At 41.7% G+C, this 22,502-nt stretch overlaps 1 protein-coding gene across 3 annotated transcripts in view; it reads left to right on the top strand.

Annotated features, from left to right (window-relative positions):
* Positions 1–22,502, top strand: part of DCP2 (decapping mRNA 2) — a 32,282-nt gene that overhangs the window by 224 nt on the left and 9,556 nt on the right. For all 3 annotated transcript variants that reach the window (XM_015849441.2, XM_015849439.2, XM_015849438.2), the window contains exons 2-8: positions 14,655–14,806; positions 16,313–16,440; positions 16,917–17,015; positions 19,117–19,269; positions 21,120–21,232; positions 21,340–21,447; positions 22,207–22,330. In XM_015849441.2, the coding sequence (XP_015704927.1) occupies positions 14,655–14,806; positions 16,313–16,440; positions 16,917–17,015; positions 19,117–19,269; positions 21,120–21,232; positions 21,340–21,447; positions 22,207–22,330 (877 nt within the window). The remainder of the gene's footprint in view (positions 1–14,654; positions 14,807–16,312; positions 16,441–16,916; positions 17,016–19,116; positions 19,270–21,119; positions 21,233–21,339; positions 21,448–22,206; positions 22,331–22,502) is intronic.

Below are 22,502 nucleotides of genomic sequence, written 5' to 3'. Positions count from 1 at the left end.
TGCTGATTGCAGGCATTGCGGCCGTCCTGCTCCGGGCCCGGCCGGGTCTGCGCGGGGCGTCTGTGGGGCGACGGGGTAATGAGGGGAGCGGTTCCATCTGTCGGTCTGTCCGTCCGGTCCCAGGGCGCTTTGTAGCAGCGAAGGGGCTGCAGAGGGAACTGCCGTAGGGCCGAGCTGGAGGGAGCTGAGGGCGGGGGCGGCGGAGCTCCGTCTGCGGGTTTCTCTTGTTGAAACTTAACGTTGTTTGTCCGAGGGCATAAAACTGCGCTGGCGGTGTTGGAGGGAGTGAGGAGAGCGGCCCGACTGAGGTCGGTGCGACCTGTGCAGTGACACGGTGGTGTGGAGGTTATGGGTCTCGCGTTTGGTTTCGTTACTGAGGGGTGTGGGGTGTCGTGCTAGTGAACTCCGGTGTGAAGGCCCTTTTGTTTGCCAGTCCCCCACAGTGAAATTCAACCTTTCTTGGGCAAAATCCATTTTTTCATCAGGCCACAGGACATGGGCACAATTTTCCCAGGGGATGGATGGGAGGCTTTTCTGTTCCTTTTGATCTCATCTGATGATCACTTGTGGACTTTTAAAGTCATCCCACCCATCCTCAGAATATAATGTCCAAAGCTGGATTTGAAACTTCATAAGAAGTAATCTTTCTGTTTTACCTCATTGAAAGGACACTCTCTAGGGTATTTTTGTACAGTATGAAAGACTTGTTAGAAATGAGTCAAGTCCGCTTACTTTGAGTTGTTTTTCTCAAGTGAGTGAAACTGCTCAGGAGTGAGAGCACAGGAAATGGGATCTGCTGTACTCATCAACGGTTCATCCTGTACCTTTGTGTAAGAATCTGTGTCTGCAAAACACGAACACTTTTTCAGTTCTCTAAATGTGACTTTTACAGATTGCTGACACGACTGTTACGCCTCTTTTGTTCGCTCTTGGAGGGCTATGTGCTTTTTAGGATAGATTGGCTGGCAAGGTGGGGTGGTGGAGTTGATCTTTATGTAGAGAGCAGCTGAAACATATTGAACTCCATCTGGGGGGGAGTGATGTAGCAGTGGAGAGAGAGCTTGTGGGTGAGAATCAAGGGGCAGGCTGGCAAAGTGGACACTGTTGTGTGTGTGTACTCCAGGCCCCCTGATCAGGAGGAGGAGGTTGATGAGGCCTTCCATAAGCAACTGGAAGTAGCGGCACGCTCCCAGGCACTCTTACTTATGGGGGATTTCAATTATCCAGATATTTGCTGGATGACCAACATGACCAGGCATGCATGGTCCAGACAATTCTTGCAGTGCATTGAAGATAACTTCCTGATGCAGGTGGTAGAGGAACCGATGCGGGGTGGGGCATTGCTGGACTTTATTCTCACCAATAAGGAAGGACTTGTTAAGGAAGTAAAAATTGGGGGCAGCTTGGGAGGTAGTGACCATGAGATGGTGGAGTTCGAGATCCTGAGTGGAGGAAGCAAAGCAAAAAGTAGGATTGCTACCCTGGACTTCAGGAGAGCCAACTTTGATCTCCTTCAGGACCTACTAGGGGCTATCCTGTGAGCCAGGGTGCTAGAAGGCAAGGGGGCCTGTGAGAGCTGGTCAGCGTTTAAACGGCTCTTCTTCCAAGCTCAGGATCAGTGCGTCCCTGTGACTAAGAAATTGGGAAAAGGCCCCATACTAAGTGAGGGGGATGCTGAGAAGGCGGAAATACTGAACACCTTCTTTGCTTCTGTGTTTAGTGAAAGGGCTCTCCCTCAGGAATCCCAGATCCTGGGGGTTGATGAGAGAGTCTGGGGAATGGGAGATTTCCCTTTAGTCAGGGAAGAGCTGGTCTGTGAGTGCCTAGGAAACATTAAGGTCCATAAATCCATGGGACCTGATGGGGTGCATCCGCGGGTGCTGAGAGAGCTGGCGGAGGTCGTTGCTGAGCCGCTCTCTGTCAAAGACCTATCAGAGGTCTTGGAGAACTGGGGAGGTGCCTGAAGACTGGAGGATGGCCAATGTCACTCCAGTCTTCAAAAAGGGCAAGAAGGAAGACCCGGGTAACTATAGGCCAGTCAGCCTCACCTCTGTCCCAGGGAAGGTGATGGAACAGCTTGTGCTGGATGCCATCTCCAGACAACTGGGTGATAAGGAGGTTATCAGGAGTACTCAGCATGGGTTCACCAAGGGGAGGTCGTGCTCGACCAGCCTGGTGGCCTTTTATGAAGATGTCACTAGCTGGGTGGACAGGGGGAGGGCGGTAGATGTAGCCTACCTTGATTTCAGTAAGGCTTTTTGATACTGTCCCCCATGACATCCTTATAACAAAGCTGAGGAAGTATGGGATAGATGAGTGGACGGTGAAGTGGGTCGAGAATTGGCAGGCTGGCTGAGTGCAGAGGGTTGTCGTTGGCGGTGCGGTGTCTGGCTGGAGGCCTGTAACTAGCGGCGTCCCCCAGGGGTCTGTGCTGGGTCCAGTCTTGTTCAACATCAACGACCTTGATGAGGGGATAGTGACCACCCTCAGCAAGTTTGTGATGACACGAAGTTGGGAGGATTGGCTGACACACCTGAAGGCTGTGCTGCCATTCAGCGAGACCTGGACAGGCTGGAGAGCTGGGCGTAAGAACGGATGAGGTTCACAAAAGCAAGTGTAAGGTCTTGCACCTGGGTAGAAATAATTGCATGCACCAGTACAGGCTGGGGGAAGAGCTACTGGAGAGGAGCTCTGCAGAGAGGGACTGGGCGTCCTGGTGGACGACAGATAAACCATGAGCCAGCAGTGTGCCTTGTAGCCAAAAAAGCCAATGGCATACTGGGGATATTTAAAAAGAGCATGTCCAGCAGGTCGAAGGAGGTGACCCTCCCCCTCTACTCTGCCCTGGTGAGGCCTCATCTGGAATACTGTGTCCAGTTCTGGGCTCCCCAGTACAAAAAGACAGGGATCTCTTGGAAAGAGTCCAGCGGAGGGCCACTAAGATGGTGAAGGGCCTGGAGCATCTCCCCTGTGAGGAGAGACTTAGGGAACTGGGTCTGTTTAGCCTCGAGAAAAGAAGGCTGAGAGGAGACTTGATCCAGGTTTATAAATACCTGAGGTGGAGCCATAGTGGTGAGGCTGGTCTCTTTTCAGTAGTGCGTGGGGACGGGACTAGGGGTAATGGATGATAGCAGCATAGGAAGTTCCGCACGAATGTGCGGAAGAACTTCTTTAGAGGAGGGTGACGGAGCACTGGAACAGGCTGCCCAGGGAGGTGGTGGAGTCTCCTTCTCTGGGGATATATCAAGAACCCGCCTGGACGCCTACCTGTGTGATGTGGTGTAGGGAGCCTGCTTTGGCAGGGGGGTTGGACTCGATGATCTCTAGAGGTTCCTTCCAACCCCTACAATTCTGTGTGATTCTGTGTGATTCTGTGTGATTCTGTATGATAGGGCTTTTCTTTTAGTTGTCTACTCACACTTGAAGAAGAGTGTAAGTCAGGAAGGGAACTGCAGTACTTAACAGCAGTGATCTAGCCACCATATTGGTATGACTCCTGTGGGCTGGTGACTGGTATCAGGGCAGGTCTTTCACTGTTATAGGATCAGTCCCACTGTCTTATTTATTTCTTTGAGCCACTCATCTTCAGCCTTGGAGTTCCGTCTTGTATAAACTAAGTGATGAGGCTTTAATTAAAAAAGAAATACACACACACGCACCTTTGAATGGTAGATTTAGGGATTCATAGTTATCATCTGTCTTGTTGACTTCTGTTAGTGCTGATGGATCAGCCTTATTTCAGTTGCACTTCCCTGTGTGGGGTGCAGACAGAGCAGCTGAAAGGCACAGAGGAATCAGACATAGATGCTGCAGGAAGCAGAGAGAATTTTCCTTGAATCATAGAATCCTTGGAGGGAAGGGAAGGGACCTTTGAATGCCATCTAGTCCAACTCCTCTGCAATGAACAGGGGCACAACAGCTAGATCAGAGTGCCTAGGGCCTTATCCAGCCTCGCCTTGAAAGTAGCCAGGGATGGGGCATCAACCACATCACTGGGCAACCTGTGAATTTTGTTACGCACAAAGAGAAGTGACGGAGTACCTATAGTTTGGTATAGGTCGTGGCTCAAGGGAGACTTTTTCTTCAGTAAATGGGAGGTGAGTGGTTCTGAATCTCAGGTTGTTGTCTATAACTGTTAAATCTGTTTCACTTTCTAAACCATCTATGCATTCTGTTGGTAGGAATTTTGGTAGAAGGATCTGAGCAAACATTAATACTCAGTTTAGTGAACTTGTTGAGAAGATGTTAAATGTCTTTCACATCCTGTTCCTTTGTGTATGAGGAGGGGCTCCAAGTCCAACATGCCTGGTAGTTTAAGGTTTTGTGGTATTTCTTGCTTGTTTGTTTTGAATTTGAAAACCAAAAAGATAAGTTAAATGTTAGATGTCCACAGGGCAAAACTACTTTCTTTTTGTATCTTGAGAATATCTTAGTATTTTTCAGATTTCTACACTTCGTTTCTATCAGAAGAAAGATCCAGTTCTGTAGTAAACTCTGTTAACAAAGTGGTTTTATGCACATGAGCTGCAGTCATCGGTACTTCTGACTGTATCTGACATTTTACCTGCTTGACATCTAATACGTTTCTTTATGACGCTAAGAACATTGTGAGGTGGAGCCAGTGCAATTCACATAACGTACTGCTGAATTAAAATATGACTGGATTTTACTTAAAGCTGAATCACTTTCTTTAGATGCCGCTCAGAGGTTCATCCTAGGTCCTCAGATCACTTGCAGCTATTCCATCCAATTTAGCAAATTAGTCTTAAGTAGAATTTCAGCTCTTCAAGGGAGTTTTAATGTCTGCAGGTACTGTGATTTTTCCTGGCTTCAGGGGCATAGCAGGGTGCCCTGGCTGCTGCCTTCATTTTGTGTATCCTGAGGCAAGGGTGTGGTGTGTTTGTTAGATAGTCTGAAAAAACTGTTGTACTGCTGGATGACCTTTATGATGTAAAAAGCACTTTATTTTTTTTTGTTCCATTGTGTGTTAAAGCTTCCAACTTCTTATGTGATGTACAGGATGATTATATTTCTTCATGTAGTTGTTGATTTTGATATTAAATTGCCAAAAACTGTTCAGTTGTGAGGTTATTTGGGCTGAGTATCATAGAAACACAGAATGGTTTGGGCTGGAAGGGACCTTTTAAGATCACCCAGTTCCAATCTCCCTTCTATAGGCAGGGACAGCTCCCTCTAGACCAGGTTCCTCAGAGCCCCATCCGGACTGGCTTGAATGCTTCCAGAGAGGAGGCATCCACAACCTCACTGGGCAACCTCTTCCAGTATCTCACCACCCACACAATAAAGAATTTCTTCCTAATATCTTGTTTAAATCTATCCTTTTCCAATTTAAAACCATTTCCTTTAATCCTGTTGCTTCCTGCCTTCCTATCAGCACCCCTCAGCTCCTGGAAGGCCACTATGGGGTCTCATTGGAGTCTTCTCCAGGCTGAAGTGCATCAGCTCTCTCAGCCTGCCCTCATAGGTGCTCCATCCCTCTGATCATCTTTGTGGCCCTCCTGCATCTACTCCAATAAATCCATGTCCTTCTTGTGTTGGGGGTTCTTGAACTGGATGCAGTATAAACTCTTATATTATCTGTAATGACTTGAAGCAACACAGCTTTTAAGGAGGCTAACTTTACTAGATATAGTTTGTGTCTTGATGTTGCTAGTTGGGTTAATGTTGCTAAAAAAAATCTGCATTTTGGGCTTATTAAATTAAGTACACTGGGTGAAGGGTTCTTGTGTTCTGGGCTTTATTTTGCATGTGGAGTGTAATGTAATGTTACCTGTAGCAGAAGGTGCATTCTGACTCAGACATACATAGCTGACTTCACAGAATATAACACTGAAATTATACAATGCTGGAACCTGTAAGAAAGAATTTGTATAATCTAGCTCTTATAGAGCAAAGCAGCAAAAAACCCTCTGTAAACAAATTATTCGCATAGTAAAAAAAACATCAACCAACCAACCAAAAAAAAACCAACCACAATTATAACTCATAGTCTTTCAAATTCTGCTTCAGAGATCAGTTTGAGAATTGTGCATAGGTTCTAGTGATGTTATTGATTATTGTTTAATGCTTTCATTACAAAACAGTTCTCCTACAGATAACAAAAATAAGACTTAACACAGTAGTTAATGCATTGTTTTGAACATGGAGGTTGTTTTTTGTTTGTTTGTTTGTTTTTTCCTTTAAGTTGTGCCATAGCTTTTCCCTGCTATTTAGCTAAGTTAACAATTTCAGCACCTAGAATTCTTGTCTAAAGTGCTACTTGGCAGCATGTGAAAACAAGCAGAAAAGTAAACCAGGTACATAGTGTCTTCAAGCATTTATTCCGAGTGGTACTTTATTGAGTAAGTGGAAGTATGGAGTCTGGATGTTGGATTTCTGTCTTTGTGCTTGCTTTTCTCTATGAGCTTATGCTGTTACCTCAACTTTTGAATTCAGGACTATCTGTCACACTGTCTTTTGTTCAGCTCCTCTTCCATAGGGGAAATAGAATGGGAAAGATCATGGGTCACAGTAAGGTAGGGGGATTGCTTACAAGTTAGGATCATGAGCAAAAAAGACTCAGATGGGAAAGAACTATAGAATACATTCGGATAGTGAGGGGAAAAAGGAGGGGGAAAAACAAACAAACAAGCTTTCCTCCTATATCCACATTTTCTTGAGCACAACTTCACTCTTGCATTTGTGCCTCCTCATGGTTTAATGAGGTTATTCTCTTAAGCACTGTACAGCTGCTTGTTCACTCTCCCTCCAGTTTCAGTGGGGTGGAGGAGACAGTGATAGGGAAAAAGTGGTAAAACTCTCATGGACTGAAATAAAGTTGGTTTAATGGGAAACAGAAGGGAAGGAAAATAATAAAGAATGTACAAAAAAAGTGATGTACAATGCCAGTTGCTCAATGACAGATGTCCAGCCAGTCCCTGAATAGCAGCAGCCCCTCCAGCTACCTCCTACTGTCTTATTGTTTAGCATGATGCCACAGAGTATGGGACATTACTTTGGCCTGTCTGGGGTCAACTGTCCTGTTTCTGTCCCTTCCCAGTTTCTTGTGCACTCTGACTCCTTGTTGGTTGGGTAATGTGAGAAGCACAAAAGTCTTCGGCTCTGCAGCACATAGCACACTATACTGTTCTTTACTGATAGCTGAAGCTGACAGCAGTGAAGTTGCTGAGAGAAGCCTGAGGATTATCTGGAAAGACGTCAGGGCATTGGGCAGGTTAGTGGTGGGGCAAAGAGTATAAGTGGAGTTTTTCTCTGCCCCTTTAGTGGCAACAGAGGTAGTGAGAGGACCAGGAAAACAGATCTTATAAATGCATGGCTGAGTGGCTGGTGCAATCGAAGTTTTCTTTTTTTAACCATACTGTGGTTTACTTGGTGCCTAGCCTGTTGGCTGCAGATGGGTCTCACCTACCTCAAAGGGGGAAAAGGATCCTAACCCAGGAGCTGGCAGGACTGGTTGAGAGTGCTCTAAAATAAGTGTGAAGGGAGAAGGAGTTAAAACCAGGCCTCTTAGAGGTGAACCTGGGAGAACAGTGATGGGTTGGTTGGGGATGAGGCAAATGGTTCAGCTGAAGTGTGTCTATAGCAATGTGTACATCATGGACAACAAACAGGAGCAAACCATTATGCAGCTGGCAAACTGTGCCTTTACTGAAACATGGTGGGATTGCCCCCATGACTGGAGTGCTACAGTGGATGTCTGTAAGCTTTTCTGAAGGGACAGGCAGGTAGGGAGGAGTGGTGGTGTGGCTCTGCTTGTTAGAAAGTGTTTTGAGCTCAGTGCTGGGAATATTAAAGTTGAGCTTCTACGAATAAGGATCAAGGGGAAGACCAACAAGGCTGACATCCTGGTGGGAGTCTGTTATAGACCACCTAACCAGGATGAAGGGATGAACTCTACAGGCAGCTAGCGGAAGTTGTGCGATTACTATCCGTAGTTCTCATGGGAATCTTCAACTTCCCTGATATGTACTGGAAATGTAATACAGTGCAGAAGCAGCAGCCTAGGAGGATTCTGGAGTGTTTAGAAGATAACCTCCTGATGTAGCTGCTAAAAGACCTATTGGGGAGGTGTCCTAGACCTGTTCACAAACAGATGGACTGATGAGAGATGATGTGGAGATAAGGAGCTGTCTTGGACAGCGCAACCACAAAATTCACTGAGTTCACTGTTCTTGATGAAGTCAGAAGGGAGATCAGCAAAACTGCTACCTTGATTTCCAGAGGGTGGACTTTGAACTGTTTGGGACACTGGTAGGGAATGGATCTTGGGAGGGTACAAGAGGGTAAAGAAGGGTCCAGGAAAGCTGGTCACTGCTCAGGAAGGAAGTCTTATTGGTGCTGGAGCAGGCTGTCCTCCTGTGTGATAAGAGTGGGGAACTGGAGGGGAAAAAGACCTGTGTGGGTGAACAGGGGGACAGGCAGCTTGGGAAAAGTACAAAGAAATCATTAGGGTATGCAGGGAGAAATTCAGAGAAGCAGCAGCCAAGATTGAACCTGCCCACTGAAGTAAAAGAGACGAAAGACTTTTTTACAAATATATTGACAGTAAGAGGAGGGCTAGGGTGAATGTGTCTCTATCCTTTACTGGATAAGGCAGGGAACATGACCAGTGAGAATAAGGATCTCAGTGCCTTCATTCCATCTGTCCTTCAAAGTCATAACTTGGGGTATTCTATCCCTGACCTGGAAGTTTCAGGTGGAGAAATAGAATAAACTACCCATGATTCAGGTGGAAACAGATGTATTACTCTACTTGGACTGCTACAAGTCCATGGGGTCAAATAGGGTTCACCTTAGGGTGCTGAGGGAGCTGGCAGAGGTGATTGCCAAGCTGCTTTCTGCTAACATTCCTGGTCAACTGGAGAGGTGCCAGAGGGTTGGAAGTTTGCCATTGTGTCTTTCATCTACAAGAAGGTTTGTAAGGAAGATCCAGGGAACTACAGGCCTGTCAGTTGACCTTGGTGCTGGGGAAGATCATTTTGAATGAGATCACATAGCATGTGCGGGACTACTGGAGGATCAGTCCCATCCAGCATGGATTCATGAAGAGCAGGTCCTGCTTGACCAACCTGATCTCCATCCCACCTTATGGACGAGGGGAATTCAGTGTTGACATAGTCTACTTAGACTTCAGCAAAGCGTTTGACACGGTCTCCCACAGTATTCTCCTGGGGAAGCTGGCAGCCCATTGTCTGGACAGGCACTCTTTGCTGGGTAAAGAACCGACCAGAAGACCAGCCCCAGAGAGTGATGGTGAATGGAGGTATAACCAGCTAGCAAACAGTCCTGGGCATTGTTCCCTGGGAGCTGGTTGGGGCCCATTCTGTTTAATATTGGTGACCTGGACAAGGAAATAGAATGCACCTTCATCAAGTTTGCAGATGACATCAAGCTGGGAGGAAATGTCTGTCTGTGTTGGGGTTAGGAAGGTCGTATTCAATAGATTTCCTGGAACAACCTACCTATTCATTATTTTTCTGCATGCATTATCTGTAGTAGGAGTCCCTCTGGTGGTCATGGGGATGAGGACAGAAGTCTTCCTTGTGAAGGCTTGGTATCTTCTTCTGTCTGACCTTCTTGCTCAGCAGCCATAACTGGTCAAAGCCAATCATTCCATATTGTTCCCTTTTTTATGTTTGCACAGTTCCTTTAAAGCTACCTCTTTTATGTTTGCACAGCTGACCATGAAATGTCGAGGTATCCTTCTTCCCTGGTTCTCAAAGCTAGCTTACTTAACCCTTATGTGTTCAAACCCTAGGCCCATCTGAACTCCTGATCTCAGTATGGTAAACCAAACCAATTCACTAGATATCCTGGTGAGCAGTATATATGGATTTGCCACCAGTGGGTACAGATCCTCCACTATTTTATTAATAGCTCTTAAGTCCTGTACTATCCTGTAACTCCCATCTGGCTTCTTAACTGGTAAAATAGTGTTATTATACAGTGATTTACATTCTTCTAGCAGTATGAACCTCATAAAATGATTGATTATTGACTGAATTCCCTTACTGTCTTCAAGCCACAAAGGATACTGCTTGATCCTCACTAGTTGAATTCCTGTCTTTGTTTTGACCACGACTGGGAGAGCGGTCCTTGCCTGCCCCAGGGCTTCTGTTGCTCATACCTGTGGGTAAACATGATTTGAGATTTCATCTGGAACTCCTGTGCCAGTGGGGGTAGTAATCAGTGCCAAACTAAGTACTTTAATTAATTGATTTTCATTTTCCCTAAATTCTATTTTCCCAGACTCAGATTTTATCTCTGCTCCAAATTGTTCTAGTAATTCTTGCCCTAGCAAAGGCTTTGGTGAATGTGGCATCTACAAACCTTTGTGTATTCCTACCTGTTTACCTAGAATAAATTGTAAAGTCTTAAGAAAGCAAGACTTTTCACTTTGACAAGAGGCTCCCCCTATGGTTACAAATTCATCACTTGCTGGAGTTAGGCAAGTAGTTAACACTGAATAAGTTGCTGCAGTGTCCACTAAAAATTCCACACTGTGCCACAGTTCCTTCCCTAGCTTAATTTTAACCAGTGGATCTGCTAGGGTAGATTCCTGTCAACTATTACAGAAGTCATCTATGGGTAATAATTCTTGATGCAGCACAGAGCAAGAGGCATCCATATTAGAAAATAAACCCCTTTACCCTGCTCCCCCTGCTTTCTGTCCAGTGGGGGTGGAACTGCCCCCAGGCCCTGTTCTGGCAACAGAAACAGCTGCTATTGTTCTTCCCATTTTCCTTACTTCCTTGCTATCTCTGTGTCTCAATCAGTTTTTCCAGTTCCCTCACCTCTCTTCTCATTAAGGACATCCCTGTTACACCTTGCTCAACTTTGCCTTTCTCATCCTGTGTCTGTCCCAAACCTCTCACTTTCCAAACTCTCATCATTACAAAAACTACTAACATCCTATTTCAGTTTCACCTCCTTCTCTCCAGGTGTCCAGTGCTAACACTGGGATTTCAGGTTTCCTACATCTCTGCACATGAAGGCTATTCTCACTTCCCACCCCTGTGCACAAGTTATATGTCCTTTGCAGTTACAGCAGGGGTCTCTGTCCCCCAGTTCTTTCTCTCACTCCGAGCTGTTCTTAACAAGCCGCAGTGGTGGAGGTAGTGCGGGGGATGTGTTCTCGTAGCAGCACAAACTCTAATATCCCAAACTCACTGTTTTCCTTAATCCCTTTGCATATACCTGTAATGTACCTGACCTGCATTGAAGCTTTCTCTGCCTCGTAGTGGATGTGTCAGCCTGGGGAGTCTTCTCTGTAAAAACAGTTGTTTTTGGGGCTCACCAGAGGCATCCCCTGGTCCAACCAGCCCTGCAGTCCAGCAAGGAGTTCTCCTGGCTGGCTCACCAAAATTGACTTTCAGAACCAACTCTGTAACCTCGAGGTAGTTGTAAAGCAGGTGCATCTTATTCAACGGGCCAGGTGCAGGGGTATAACTCCTTCCTAGTCTGCACCCCCAAAGCAAGTAAACATCCCTATTTATAGAGGGAATACACATATATTCATGGTACAAGGAGCGGTTATTACAATTAATTCTAGTACAATATTCCACGCCTATTCTACGCCCCAAACTCCACCCCTAACTAATGGCCCCATATTGTTCCCATTGTTCGTGCTCAACTACTCTTAACAACATAACAGTTTAGCCTTTTATTCAGGAGCACAAGCCCTAAGGGTGTTGGCTGAGGGAGCTAGGAACTTTCAGTCTTGAGTAGGCTCAGGGAAGACCTTACTGCTCTATACCACTACCTGACAGGAAAATTGTGGTGAGGTGAGGGTTGGCTTCTTGTACTGCCTAACTAATGATAGGACTAGAGGGAATGGCCTCAAGTTGTGCCAAAGGAGGTTTGGGTTGCATATTAGGAAGAACTTCTTTGTCAGAGTGGTCAGGTGTTGGAATGGGCTGCCCAGGAAGGTGCTTGTGCCACCATTCCTGTAAGTGTTCAGGAAATGTTTAGATTCTGTACAAAGGGACATGGTTCAGTGGGGAAATACTGGTGGTAGTTAGGGATGGTTGCACTAGATAATCTTGGAAGTCTTCCATTCTTGATGATTGTATAACATTGGTGTGTTTATCACCACATTTTCATCAAAAATCCAAAACATGGCATCATACTGGCCTCCATGAAGAATTGACTATCCCAGCTGAAACTGGAACGCTCCTCTGCCTCGTCTGTTCTGAGCTGTGATTGCAGTTCATCAGGAGTTATCTGGCAGTTTTGGTAAAGGACACACTCCACAGCAGAGAGGATTCCATTCATAATGTGTACTGCTGCTTATTGTATCTTCACATTTATATTCAGCTGTAGTGCTGGGGCAAGGAAACATCATCGGCTAGTTATGTTGGCTAGTTAAGAAGTTGTCTTTTTTAGTATTAATTTTTTTCTGAGCTGCTGCTGCTTTGTGTGTAAGGGATGCTTTTATCATTAAAAAGAGCCTTCAAAAAGGAGACCAACTTGGGGGGGGGGGAGTGGGAAAGGGGCTCATGAAGTGAAATTGCCAATTAGGAAAATATTCTCGTTGACATGGATAAGACTATTTATATGAAGAGAGTATCTAATCAAGGGCCTTTTTCTGTGCAAAGTAATAAGGAAAGAAGTAAGCCATAAACAAAGTGAACGGAGACACAGACTGGAGAGGCAGGTGATAAGGGAGGCAGTGATAAGAGCTCAACAAGGGCATGTGAAATTGAGTATGTTTATTACCACACAGTTATCGGTTTGGGAAACTTGTCAGTTTGAAAAGTAAGGGAAAAAGGGGAAACTGGGAATGAAAATAAATGGAGGCACAGACCTAAGAAAACAAATACAGAGACAATAGAGGGAAACGCACCTCTGAGCTGTGCTGTTTGATGGGCTGTTGAGAAACTACAGATGCCCTTTACAGATGGATCAACCTGCACCTCACCTCTGATAGCTGTGGTGATCCCAGGCACTGGCCTGGGGAGGGTGCTGAGAAAGAAAGAGGGGAGGAGTAAAGTGGGTGATGGAGTTGGCTGTGTGAAATGGTGTCAGTGTGCTTGTCTGACATTCCTGTGCCTGTTCACCAAAGTCTGTCCTGTCTTGCATGTTATTTAATCTTTTCTTAGCTGTCTGCATACTCACTCTCTAATCCCAAGAGTGTGTGTGCTGTAAGGCAGAAGTGCTAGCTGTTGGTGGGATATGGGGAGGTGAGTGTGAGAGAGGGAGGGAGGGTCTCAGCATCATTAGCTGGAGGGGCTGTAGCTCTCTGGACCTAGGGAATATGTTGCAGACAAATTGAGTCCAGCACGAGTGGGCTTGGGTGCTAGTGAGTATAGTGAGGGCTGGGTCTGAGCTTCCAGCTTCTGGTGTGGGGTAAGTGCAAAACTAGAGGGAACTGGGATGAGTGAACCGGGTGTGGGGATTGGGTGTGAGCATCTGTATCACCTCCAAACCCAGTGTGTGTCTGTGTATTTGCTAGCAAAACTTCTAAGTGGGAGCAGGGCCCTGTAGGTAGGTGAGGGGTGTGGGGTTCAGGCAGGGGTCTGGGTGGGCAGAGGGGCTGTGTTATGCTGGGGAGACACTGCATGTGGGCCTGCAGCAGGGGCTGGTGGTTCTCCTGGCCTCAGTGCAGTAAGGGGTGGGCTGTGCCCCGTGGGTATAGGTCCTGCTGAGGAAGTGCCTTGCCTGAGGCAGTCTGACTGACTGGTTGTCTCAGCGTCTCTAGGGTAGGTGCTCAGCCTCACTGCTCTTTGAACCCGTGGAAAATGGCATTGAGGCCCTCAGGCCAGTCAAGGAGCACAGGCACTGGGCTAGTTTTCAGCAGCAAGGCAAGAGGGAGTCCATGACCAGAGCTGGTGGAGGAAGCAGCTACTCTTAGCATACTGTAATAACTTACACTTAGTAAAGATGTCTTAAATTTTCCTAGTGTTGGCAAAGATTATAACATACCTTCATATTTTACCTAGTATACCCCTCGAGAGCAAACTCTTACTGAGTAGTTTAAGTTCGCTGGGGTAGGTGGCTTTAAACTTTATGTTCTTGGTGTTACAGCTGAATACAGAAAGCCTTTGTAAACAAAATGAGCTATCACTCTGTGCTGCTGCTCATTTGTACATCCCTTGAACTATATTTTTATGCATTAATATCTGAGCTGAAACGTAAGGTAGGCTTAAAAAATAAACCGTCTATATTCTATTTCAGATTGAGAAAATTAATACTGTCATACTGAGTTATAAACTTTACATAAATTAATAGTTTACTAATTGAAAATACATGGCTGTGTTTAACTGGTGTCCAGAAAAAAATGTGTTGATACCTGTTACCAGGATTTATAGGTGTTCCACACTGGGCACTTAAAAATGTTTTTGTTCTCCTAATGCAGTCATTTATGTAGGCTCTTCTTCCTTATTCTTAATGTTTTCAGAGTGCTTACTTAGTTTCTGGTTGTCAATTTTTGTGGAAGAATTTCCTGATCTATTTTTTTTCTTGACTTTAAAATTTGTATTTTATTTTCATATGAAGACCCTTGCTCTCCAGATTGTGAGGAGGAGCTCTTGCCCTGTGTTCATGGATCAAGAATTCCACTGCTGCAATGCATTTTTGTTGCTAGATTGCTTTGAATCAAGACTTGTCTAACAATATTTTGTCTTCACTGGCAGCCGATTTATTTTGCACATTCCAAGTGAAGAGAGAGACAATGCAATCAGAGTGTGTTTTCAGATTGAACTTGCCCATTGGTTTTACTTGGATTTCTACATGCAAAACACACCAGGATTACCTCAGTGTGGGATAAGAGACTTTGCAAAAGCTGATATCCTTTTTACTGTTATCATTGTTTTCTGTTTCACTGCATAAAACGCGAACTGAATCTTAAAGCTTTGTACTTGCGGCTGGTAAGTGACAGACAACTTGTGTGTACAGAAGAAAGTTTTCTTGTTCAGCTGAAGGCCTACGGAAACCAGGTAAGTTCTGATATTTGAGGATATTTCCTTGTGGCTGCAGTCAGACAGGAGCACTCTGTGATGCTTTTTCTCCTTTATTTAATCTCTTTCCATTAAAATGCTATCATAAAATGTTGATCTAGCTGTGAGTTCTGATCTAGGTGTGAGTTCATAGATGCTTCTAGAAGCTGTTCTACTGGAATGAAAGAGGATGATTTTTTTCTAAGTTAATGTGTTTGACTTCTGTGTTTTTTCATTTCCTGGTGGAACACAGGCAATCCAGTCATCACTGGAGAAAAACCCTTGGAGTAGATTTTGTGTTAGCATCCAGAAATAGGTCATAAATTAAGCAGTTTCCACCTATTCTTGATGTGACTTTGAGTGCTTCTAATTTTCATTTTATAATAGCTGTGTTTTCTCTACCCAAAATATTCCTTGTTCATTTGATTGGAGATTTACTATCAAATGCTTTAACATCTGTTTTAATAGTAGGTTTTACAAATGTGGTCTTCTTTTGTTGCTTGATGTTATGCAGCTATTTTTTATGAAGCTTTTTTTAAATTTTCAGATTAACTATTTCCTCTTACAATTGTAGACAGTGCAGGAATAGTAAATTTGAATACATACTGTTCATTCATTGCATCTTTCCTCCTTTGCATTTGTCAGAAATATCAATTTTCTTGCAGTCTTATTTTTAACTACACTACTATTTAACATTTGGGTATTTGTTATTGGTAGTATAATTTTTTATGTAATTTTAAAAAATATATTTGTATATTTGCTTTCAACAGCTTAGGCTTACAAAGCTTGTCCTTGTTTTCTCTGCACAGTGAGTCTTGATAGTGCATTCGAATTTAGATTTCTGTAACATGATGCCATTACAAATAACTTTTTTTTTGTATTTTTCCTTGTATTTGTGTATTTTAAGTATGATTTCTGTGCAGTATTCCTACAGATGACTGTGGGAATATATCTTCTTCAAGCAAGAGATAAAACGAAGTGGTCTTGTCTGTCCCATTTATTTCAAATTATTAAAATGTTTAAAAGAATAATACATATTTAATCATTATGAGTACATTTTCTGCAAGATTAGGGAGCTCTCTTTAATAAGCACATTTCCACCATCTTTTTTTTTTCTTTTTTCCTTTTTCTCTTTTAATTGGCTTGCGTTAGAATTTGCAAATTCCTTAGTGCTTTGTAAACTTAAGAAGTTGGCCATGAATTATCCAAAATACTTCTAACGTCCAAGATTTTGTTTTGAAAACATGTAGAGGAGGGAGTATGGTTATTTCAAGTATTGAATTGAGTATCTTGTTTGTCTGTATGTGATTGGAAACTGGATGCTTAATATTAGCTTCCTTAATGTGCTGCTGTACTCTTCAGTCACTGCCCTTTTTTACTGCCTCAAGGTGAAGATGTACAAAAGGTTTTAGATGAGTGGAAGGAATATAAAATGGGAGTGCCAACTTACGGTGCAATTATTCTTGATGAGACACTTGAAAATGTAAGTATGGAAATAATTGTGAAGAACTAGTGGGGAGGAACATGGCATGTGCTGGTACAATAGTCTTTTTGTGGCTTACATTTGTCATCTGGGAAAAAAACACTTTGGGTTTGCAAAAACGTGATATATATGACATTGTTGAATGCATATGGAAGTTGAATATGGGAATAAAATATTACAGACAGTAAATACTCTTCTACTTGCTTCCCTATTCAGTTCTGTTTTTGGGTTTTTTTTTGGTTTTTTTTTGTTTTTTTTTTTTAATTCTTTGATCCTATTAAAGAAAAACGAAACCTAAAACAACAGAAAAGCCATGTTTCTTGCTAGAACACAGAAACCCTTTTGGGTGCCTCTCTCCCGTCTGAGGCCCTTTTTGCAAGGAAGCAGGAAACAGTGAAGGCAAGAGATACAATATAAATTTGCTAGAGTAGTTGGTTATTTGCTTATTATTTTGTTGTGTTCACTGTGTTTTGCAGGTTCTTTTAGTTCAGGGCTATTTAGCAAAGTCCGGTTGGGGATTTCCTAAAGGAAAAGTAAATAAGGAAGAGGCTCCTCATGATTGTGCTGCTAGAGAGGTAACTTTTTTTTTGTTTCCCTCAAATTGTTGGGTTTTTTTTTTTTTTCTTTCATCTTAAAATATATCTTAATGAGAGCAAAGATGTGTGTATATCTGTTAGATGAAAAGACAGTTTACTTTGCTATTTCTTTATTGGAATTGGGTAATTCTTATTGCAGTATTCTGCTGTAGCATGTAATACTTTGAGTTACAGAGTGAAGATGCATGAATGAAAAGTTGATGATATCTCATTCCCTGACAGAGCTTTCAATACCACCATGATATATCGTATTGACCTGAAAAAGCAAAATAAGGTGCTAGATCTTAACAGTGCAATTCCATGCAGCAGATGCAAATGAAAAGTACTTTTATATTAGCACTTCTTGTCTTTGAATGTAGACTGTTTTGATACAGTATTGGATAGCTTGATGAAGAGGGCCTTGCCCCACCTTCTCCCCTGGTCTTTTGTAAGTAACTTCTTTGATTTAAACTTTACTAGGCAAATTCTTCTAGGATTGGGCAGAAGGATTTCAGCCCGAGGAAAAGGAGAGCAGAAAAAAACATGGGCAACAAAATAATGGACACAGGCATCGAAGTGGGAACAGTTATACTAGGAAAAATATGATAACTGTGTTTTTAATTTGGAGAACATATTATATATATTACATCAGTGAACAATGTTTGTTTTTTTTCTGTTTCTGTGAAGGCAGACCATCGTTGTGGATAAATAGGCAAAATGTTGAAAACTTGTGTTGCCAGACATTGTAATGCCCATGGAATCTGTGCATAAATCTTTTTTTTCTGCTTTTCCTGGAGTCAGCACACTGCTAAAACAGTGAACTGCACCTGCAAGTGGTCTATTTGAGGAGGTCGTCACTAAATTCTTAGGCAGCTCAGTAGTATTTCAAAGGCTGATGAAAGAAAAAACATATTAAATGGCTGACTATCTTTACAAAATAAGTTTCTGTGATGAATTCACTTGTCTAGGAGAATCGTTTAGAAAGAGAAAACATTTGTTATAGTAGTAAGATTAAGGAGGAAGGAAAATATATATATCTTAACTGAAACACTTCTTTATTATTTTCTAAGTTCTGCTTTTCTTAATGCAATTAAGTGTGAAGATGATTTGCTTGCTCTTTTTTAAGGATTGTATGTATTGATGTACTGGTTTGAAGGCCAGTTGTTAAATTATTTGCTGTGTATTAAATGCTTGTGTTTTAACATCTGCACTTAATTTCTTCCTTGTTTTGAAAAATGACTTACAGTCATTTTGTGGATTTCTGTACATGCTGTTTAGCACAAGGTATTTTGAGTATTACCTACTATAATTTGTGGTTATTTGTTTTTATTTTTTCCTATTCATACCCATGGGCAGGACTACAAACTGTATGTTTTCTCGTCAACACATCACTGTTTCAAGAGACAGCTAAGCTTTGCAGCTTTGAATTTCACACTTTGACATCAAAGCACCTGCAAGGAAAACATTAAAAAAGCAAACAAACAAAAAAACCCTTTAAAATGCTTTATAATACCAAATACTTTTCTAACTCAAAGTGGAGTGTGGGGAGAAGAGGTTTAGCTTGTCTCACATTTTAATTCCAAGTTTGATCTTCAAAAATGTGACAGTAACCCTGCCTCTGGATTATGTACCGTGGGGCTTAAAAGTACTGGAGTTAATAACCAGTTCTGTGAGTGATCATCAACCTGCATTTTCTCAGCACAAGTATTTAGTGGTATCAGCATGTTTTTGGAGAACTTCCTGTGGAGATTGTGAGGACTAGGGAGTTTCTAGCAGTGAATATTTACTTAGCAAGCTTTTAGACACAGTCTTATTTAAGCTATTTAGGTTTTTGGTGTGACTCTGTCTGTGCTATACTAAGTTTTAATATTTTGGAATGTTGACAAAAGTATTTTGAAATGTGTAAAGAAATGTAAACCGCATAAGATCTTAAATACATTTTCATTATTGATCATATATACTTGTGTGTCAAGTGTTTCTCCCCTCCTCAGTGGCCCACTCTCATGAATAGGTCTGAAGAGTAGTTGTCTTGCATTGTGATGGCAGGTTCTCAAAGGATAAATATGAATGTACGTACTGATCTAACTTATGTGCTTCTCAGGTGTTTGAAGAAACTGGGTTTGATATAAAAGATTATATCTGTAAAGAAGAATACATTGAGCTGCGAATTAATGACCAGCTAGCACGGCTGTACATCATTCCAGGAGTTCCCAAGAATACAAAGTTCAATCCCAAAACAAGAAGGGAAATTCGGGTATGTGTTAATATGTTCAGTTCTGCAGGTACCTTGTGGTGGAGTTTCATTTTTAAAATTCACAATCTGTAAAATAATAAACCTACCATACGTGATGGGTACTTGAAATACTAGTAGAAAATAATTTTGTCACTGTAGTCTTGCCTACTTGCTGCAACTCTAATGCCAAGTTTGATTCTTGACAATCTCTCTAACATCTTTATTTGTCATGAAGTGCATGCAGTCAAACTGGAGTTCTTAAATTCTTTTTTAAGTAGTGTATATGTTAATCATTCCATTTTATTCCAACTTGTGGCTGTATATATAACTACATATTCCTCTGAGGGTGTAATTATTAATTGATATACAAAAGTGTATGCATTGAAAGGGAAAGCTATGCCCTCACATTGTCTTTTCTTCATACCCACTCAGGTGGTCATTGCTCTGTATAGTTATTATAAATAATAGGTTTTTGTCTTTCTTGTGAAGTATATTCTTCATTTGATCTGATTTAACCACGCATATCATTTTACTATTGCTTGCAGAGTTGTACTAAAAAATACTTTCAGTTTATAAATTTTCATAATATTAATCTTAGCCAGATCTGGGATTTTGCAGCCAAATTCTTTCATGGAAAAGTTTGTATAGGGTCTTATATTCTTTGCATACTCAGAATTCCTGATTTTTTCCCACTCATTGTAATATGTAAAATGTAGAGTTTTAGTTAAAACTACAGTGTAAAAATTCTAATGTGAATTTATCCTTGTCTTATTTTATTTTTTTTAATTCTATAACAAAATTTGAAATTTATTCAGCAACAAAAAAATTACCTTGTTTTTGATAAATATATATTTAAGCCTTTATGGGACTAGTTTTAATGGCATTTTAAATAAAAGCAGCAAGATTTCTAGTGGCTTTGAAAATTATTTAAATCCTTTCCTACTTTATGGCATTCAGTTATGCACTGGGTTTTTTGTTTGCTTGTTTTTGTGAAATGCTTATTTAGGATTTAGTTGCTGGATGATACATTTCATGTTTATGCATGTCTTCTGAGAATGAGATATGCAGTCCATTATTCCACAGTCACAGTGGATCAATCAATTCAGTCATTAGATAACATTTTGTGGAAAGTGCTATTGCAGTTTGTTGAAAGCTTTCTTCCTAATATTTTTATTAGGAATATGTTCTGGTTTAAGCTGGAAGGTGGCTCAGCACCACAGTCATTTGCTCACTCTTCCCCCACTTCCCAGTGGGATGGGAGAGAGAATAAAAGGGAAAAACAAACACAGTAGAACTTGTCAGCTGAGAGAAAACTATTTACTAAGAAAAAAGGATAATAATTATGACAAAAATATACATACATATGCATCACATAACTGATACATATGATTCATGAAATACATATTATTCATATATATATGTGTGTGAATGTATATAACCAGTGATGCACAAGCAATTGCTTACCACCCTCAACTGATGCCCATCTAGCCCTCCTAGCAGCACAAGAGAGCCAGGACTCTCACCCTTTTCAAAGCTCCTTCTGCATACCATATGACAATATGGTATGGTATCTCCCTTGTCCAATTCAAGTCAGCTGTCCTAATTCTGTTTCCTCCCAGCCTCTTAGGCCTTTTCTGTGTGAGAATGGCTTGGTTCCATACTACACTTCTTAGAAACAACTATAGACCATGGTCTGTTAGCAGCATTGTGTTTCTCTTAGAACTAAAACAAAGCATAGTACCAGACACTCTGAAGAAAATAATTCCATCCCAGATGAAACTGAGAAAAATATGTTTGATAAACACACTTGTAACATTCTCTGAGGCTATAGCGGTGGGTATTTTGATTTTTTTTTTTTCTTGTTTTTCTAGAACATTGAGTGGTTTTCCATCGATAAATTACCATGCCACAGAAATGACATGACCCCCAAGTCCAAGCTAGGTTTGGCACCTAACAAATTTTTTATGGCCATTCCTTTTATCAGGTATGTTCAAGATGAGGTAAATGCTAGGTCAGTGCCTTTTGAAAAGCTTTCATTTCTTTAGATTTGTTTTAGTAAGCAGATCTTTTTGAACTTCTGCTTGCTTACAGGCCACTGAGGGAATGGATTTCCCGTAGGAATGGAGGAGATTCCTCAGATAGTGACAGAATTTCACCTACAGGGAGCACACCCTCTAAGCCCAATGTGGAAAAAGCTAGGTAAGAACCAGGTCAGTTTAACATCTCCATATCCTTCTGTAAAATGTTGGTCATACAGATCTCATTGTCCTTTTTCTGTGGAATCTATGTCAGCAATACACTGTGCTAATTAAAAATAAATAATAATTAAGGTTTTATCTCAGATGCCTGTAAACAGGATTAAAAGTTAATAGTTGTTGTAATTTCATGCTTTTTAGTAAATTCTGAAGTGTTCCAGAAATTAGGCAATGCCTTGAGTCCTATTTGTAGGAATAAAAAAAAAACAACCAAAAAAGCCATGAAAACAAACAAACAGACGAGAAAATATAAAACAGAAGAAGACTCTTTAAAGACAAAGTAGTGTAACATCACATGTAGGTAACTAGATGAAGCCTATGTGAATCAGTAGAGAGGGAACAAGTGCCACTTGTTTCTCATTCAACTAGGATAAAAGTGATAGAGCAAACTTTCTGGACTCAACTTTCTGGACTCGCTTTCTGGACACACAAAAATAAGACTTCAGTAATGTGGGTGAAGTCAGCAACACAATGTTTTAGGAATGATAATGTGGGCTTAGCCTGCTGCTGATGTTGAAATTGGTTTTCCTATCTGTAGCTAAAACAAAGCTGGATGAGTGAAGTGATTGGTATTACATTTTCCACAATAGATTACTTAAGCTTGTCTTCCAGGTTGTTATCAAAAGCAGAAGAATCATTGTATTTCTGTTTTGCAACAAATAGACTTAAAGATTTTTTGTAAACTCTTGTTGTCGTGTACTAGACCCAGACTTCGTAGTGGTCAACAGCTGCTCACAGATGGCTCTTCAGGAGAGCAATGGACAAAGCAAAAGCAGCAACAAAAGCCATGTAATCATCCTGAGACATCTGAAACGTTAAAAACAAAGGTAGGCTGTTCCTTAGTCAAATGTGTGCATATGGACTTAATTAAAATGGGTGCATTTTTTCATAAGTATTCATCCCTGGAACTAAAATACTGAATTTTATGAACACAGCATGCAAAAGAAAAACATATTACAAAAACAACAACAACAAACACAAAAAAACCCCCAAAACAAC

Source organism: Coturnix japonica, chromosome Z (assembly GCF_001577835.2).
Source record: "Coturnix japonica isolate 7356 chromosome Z, Coturnix japonica 2.1, whole genome shotgun sequence".
Classification (NCBI taxonomy): domain Eukaryota; kingdom Metazoa; phylum Chordata; class Aves; order Galliformes; family Phasianidae; genus Coturnix; species Coturnix japonica.
This window is presented reverse-complemented; position numbering and strand designations above follow the sequence as displayed.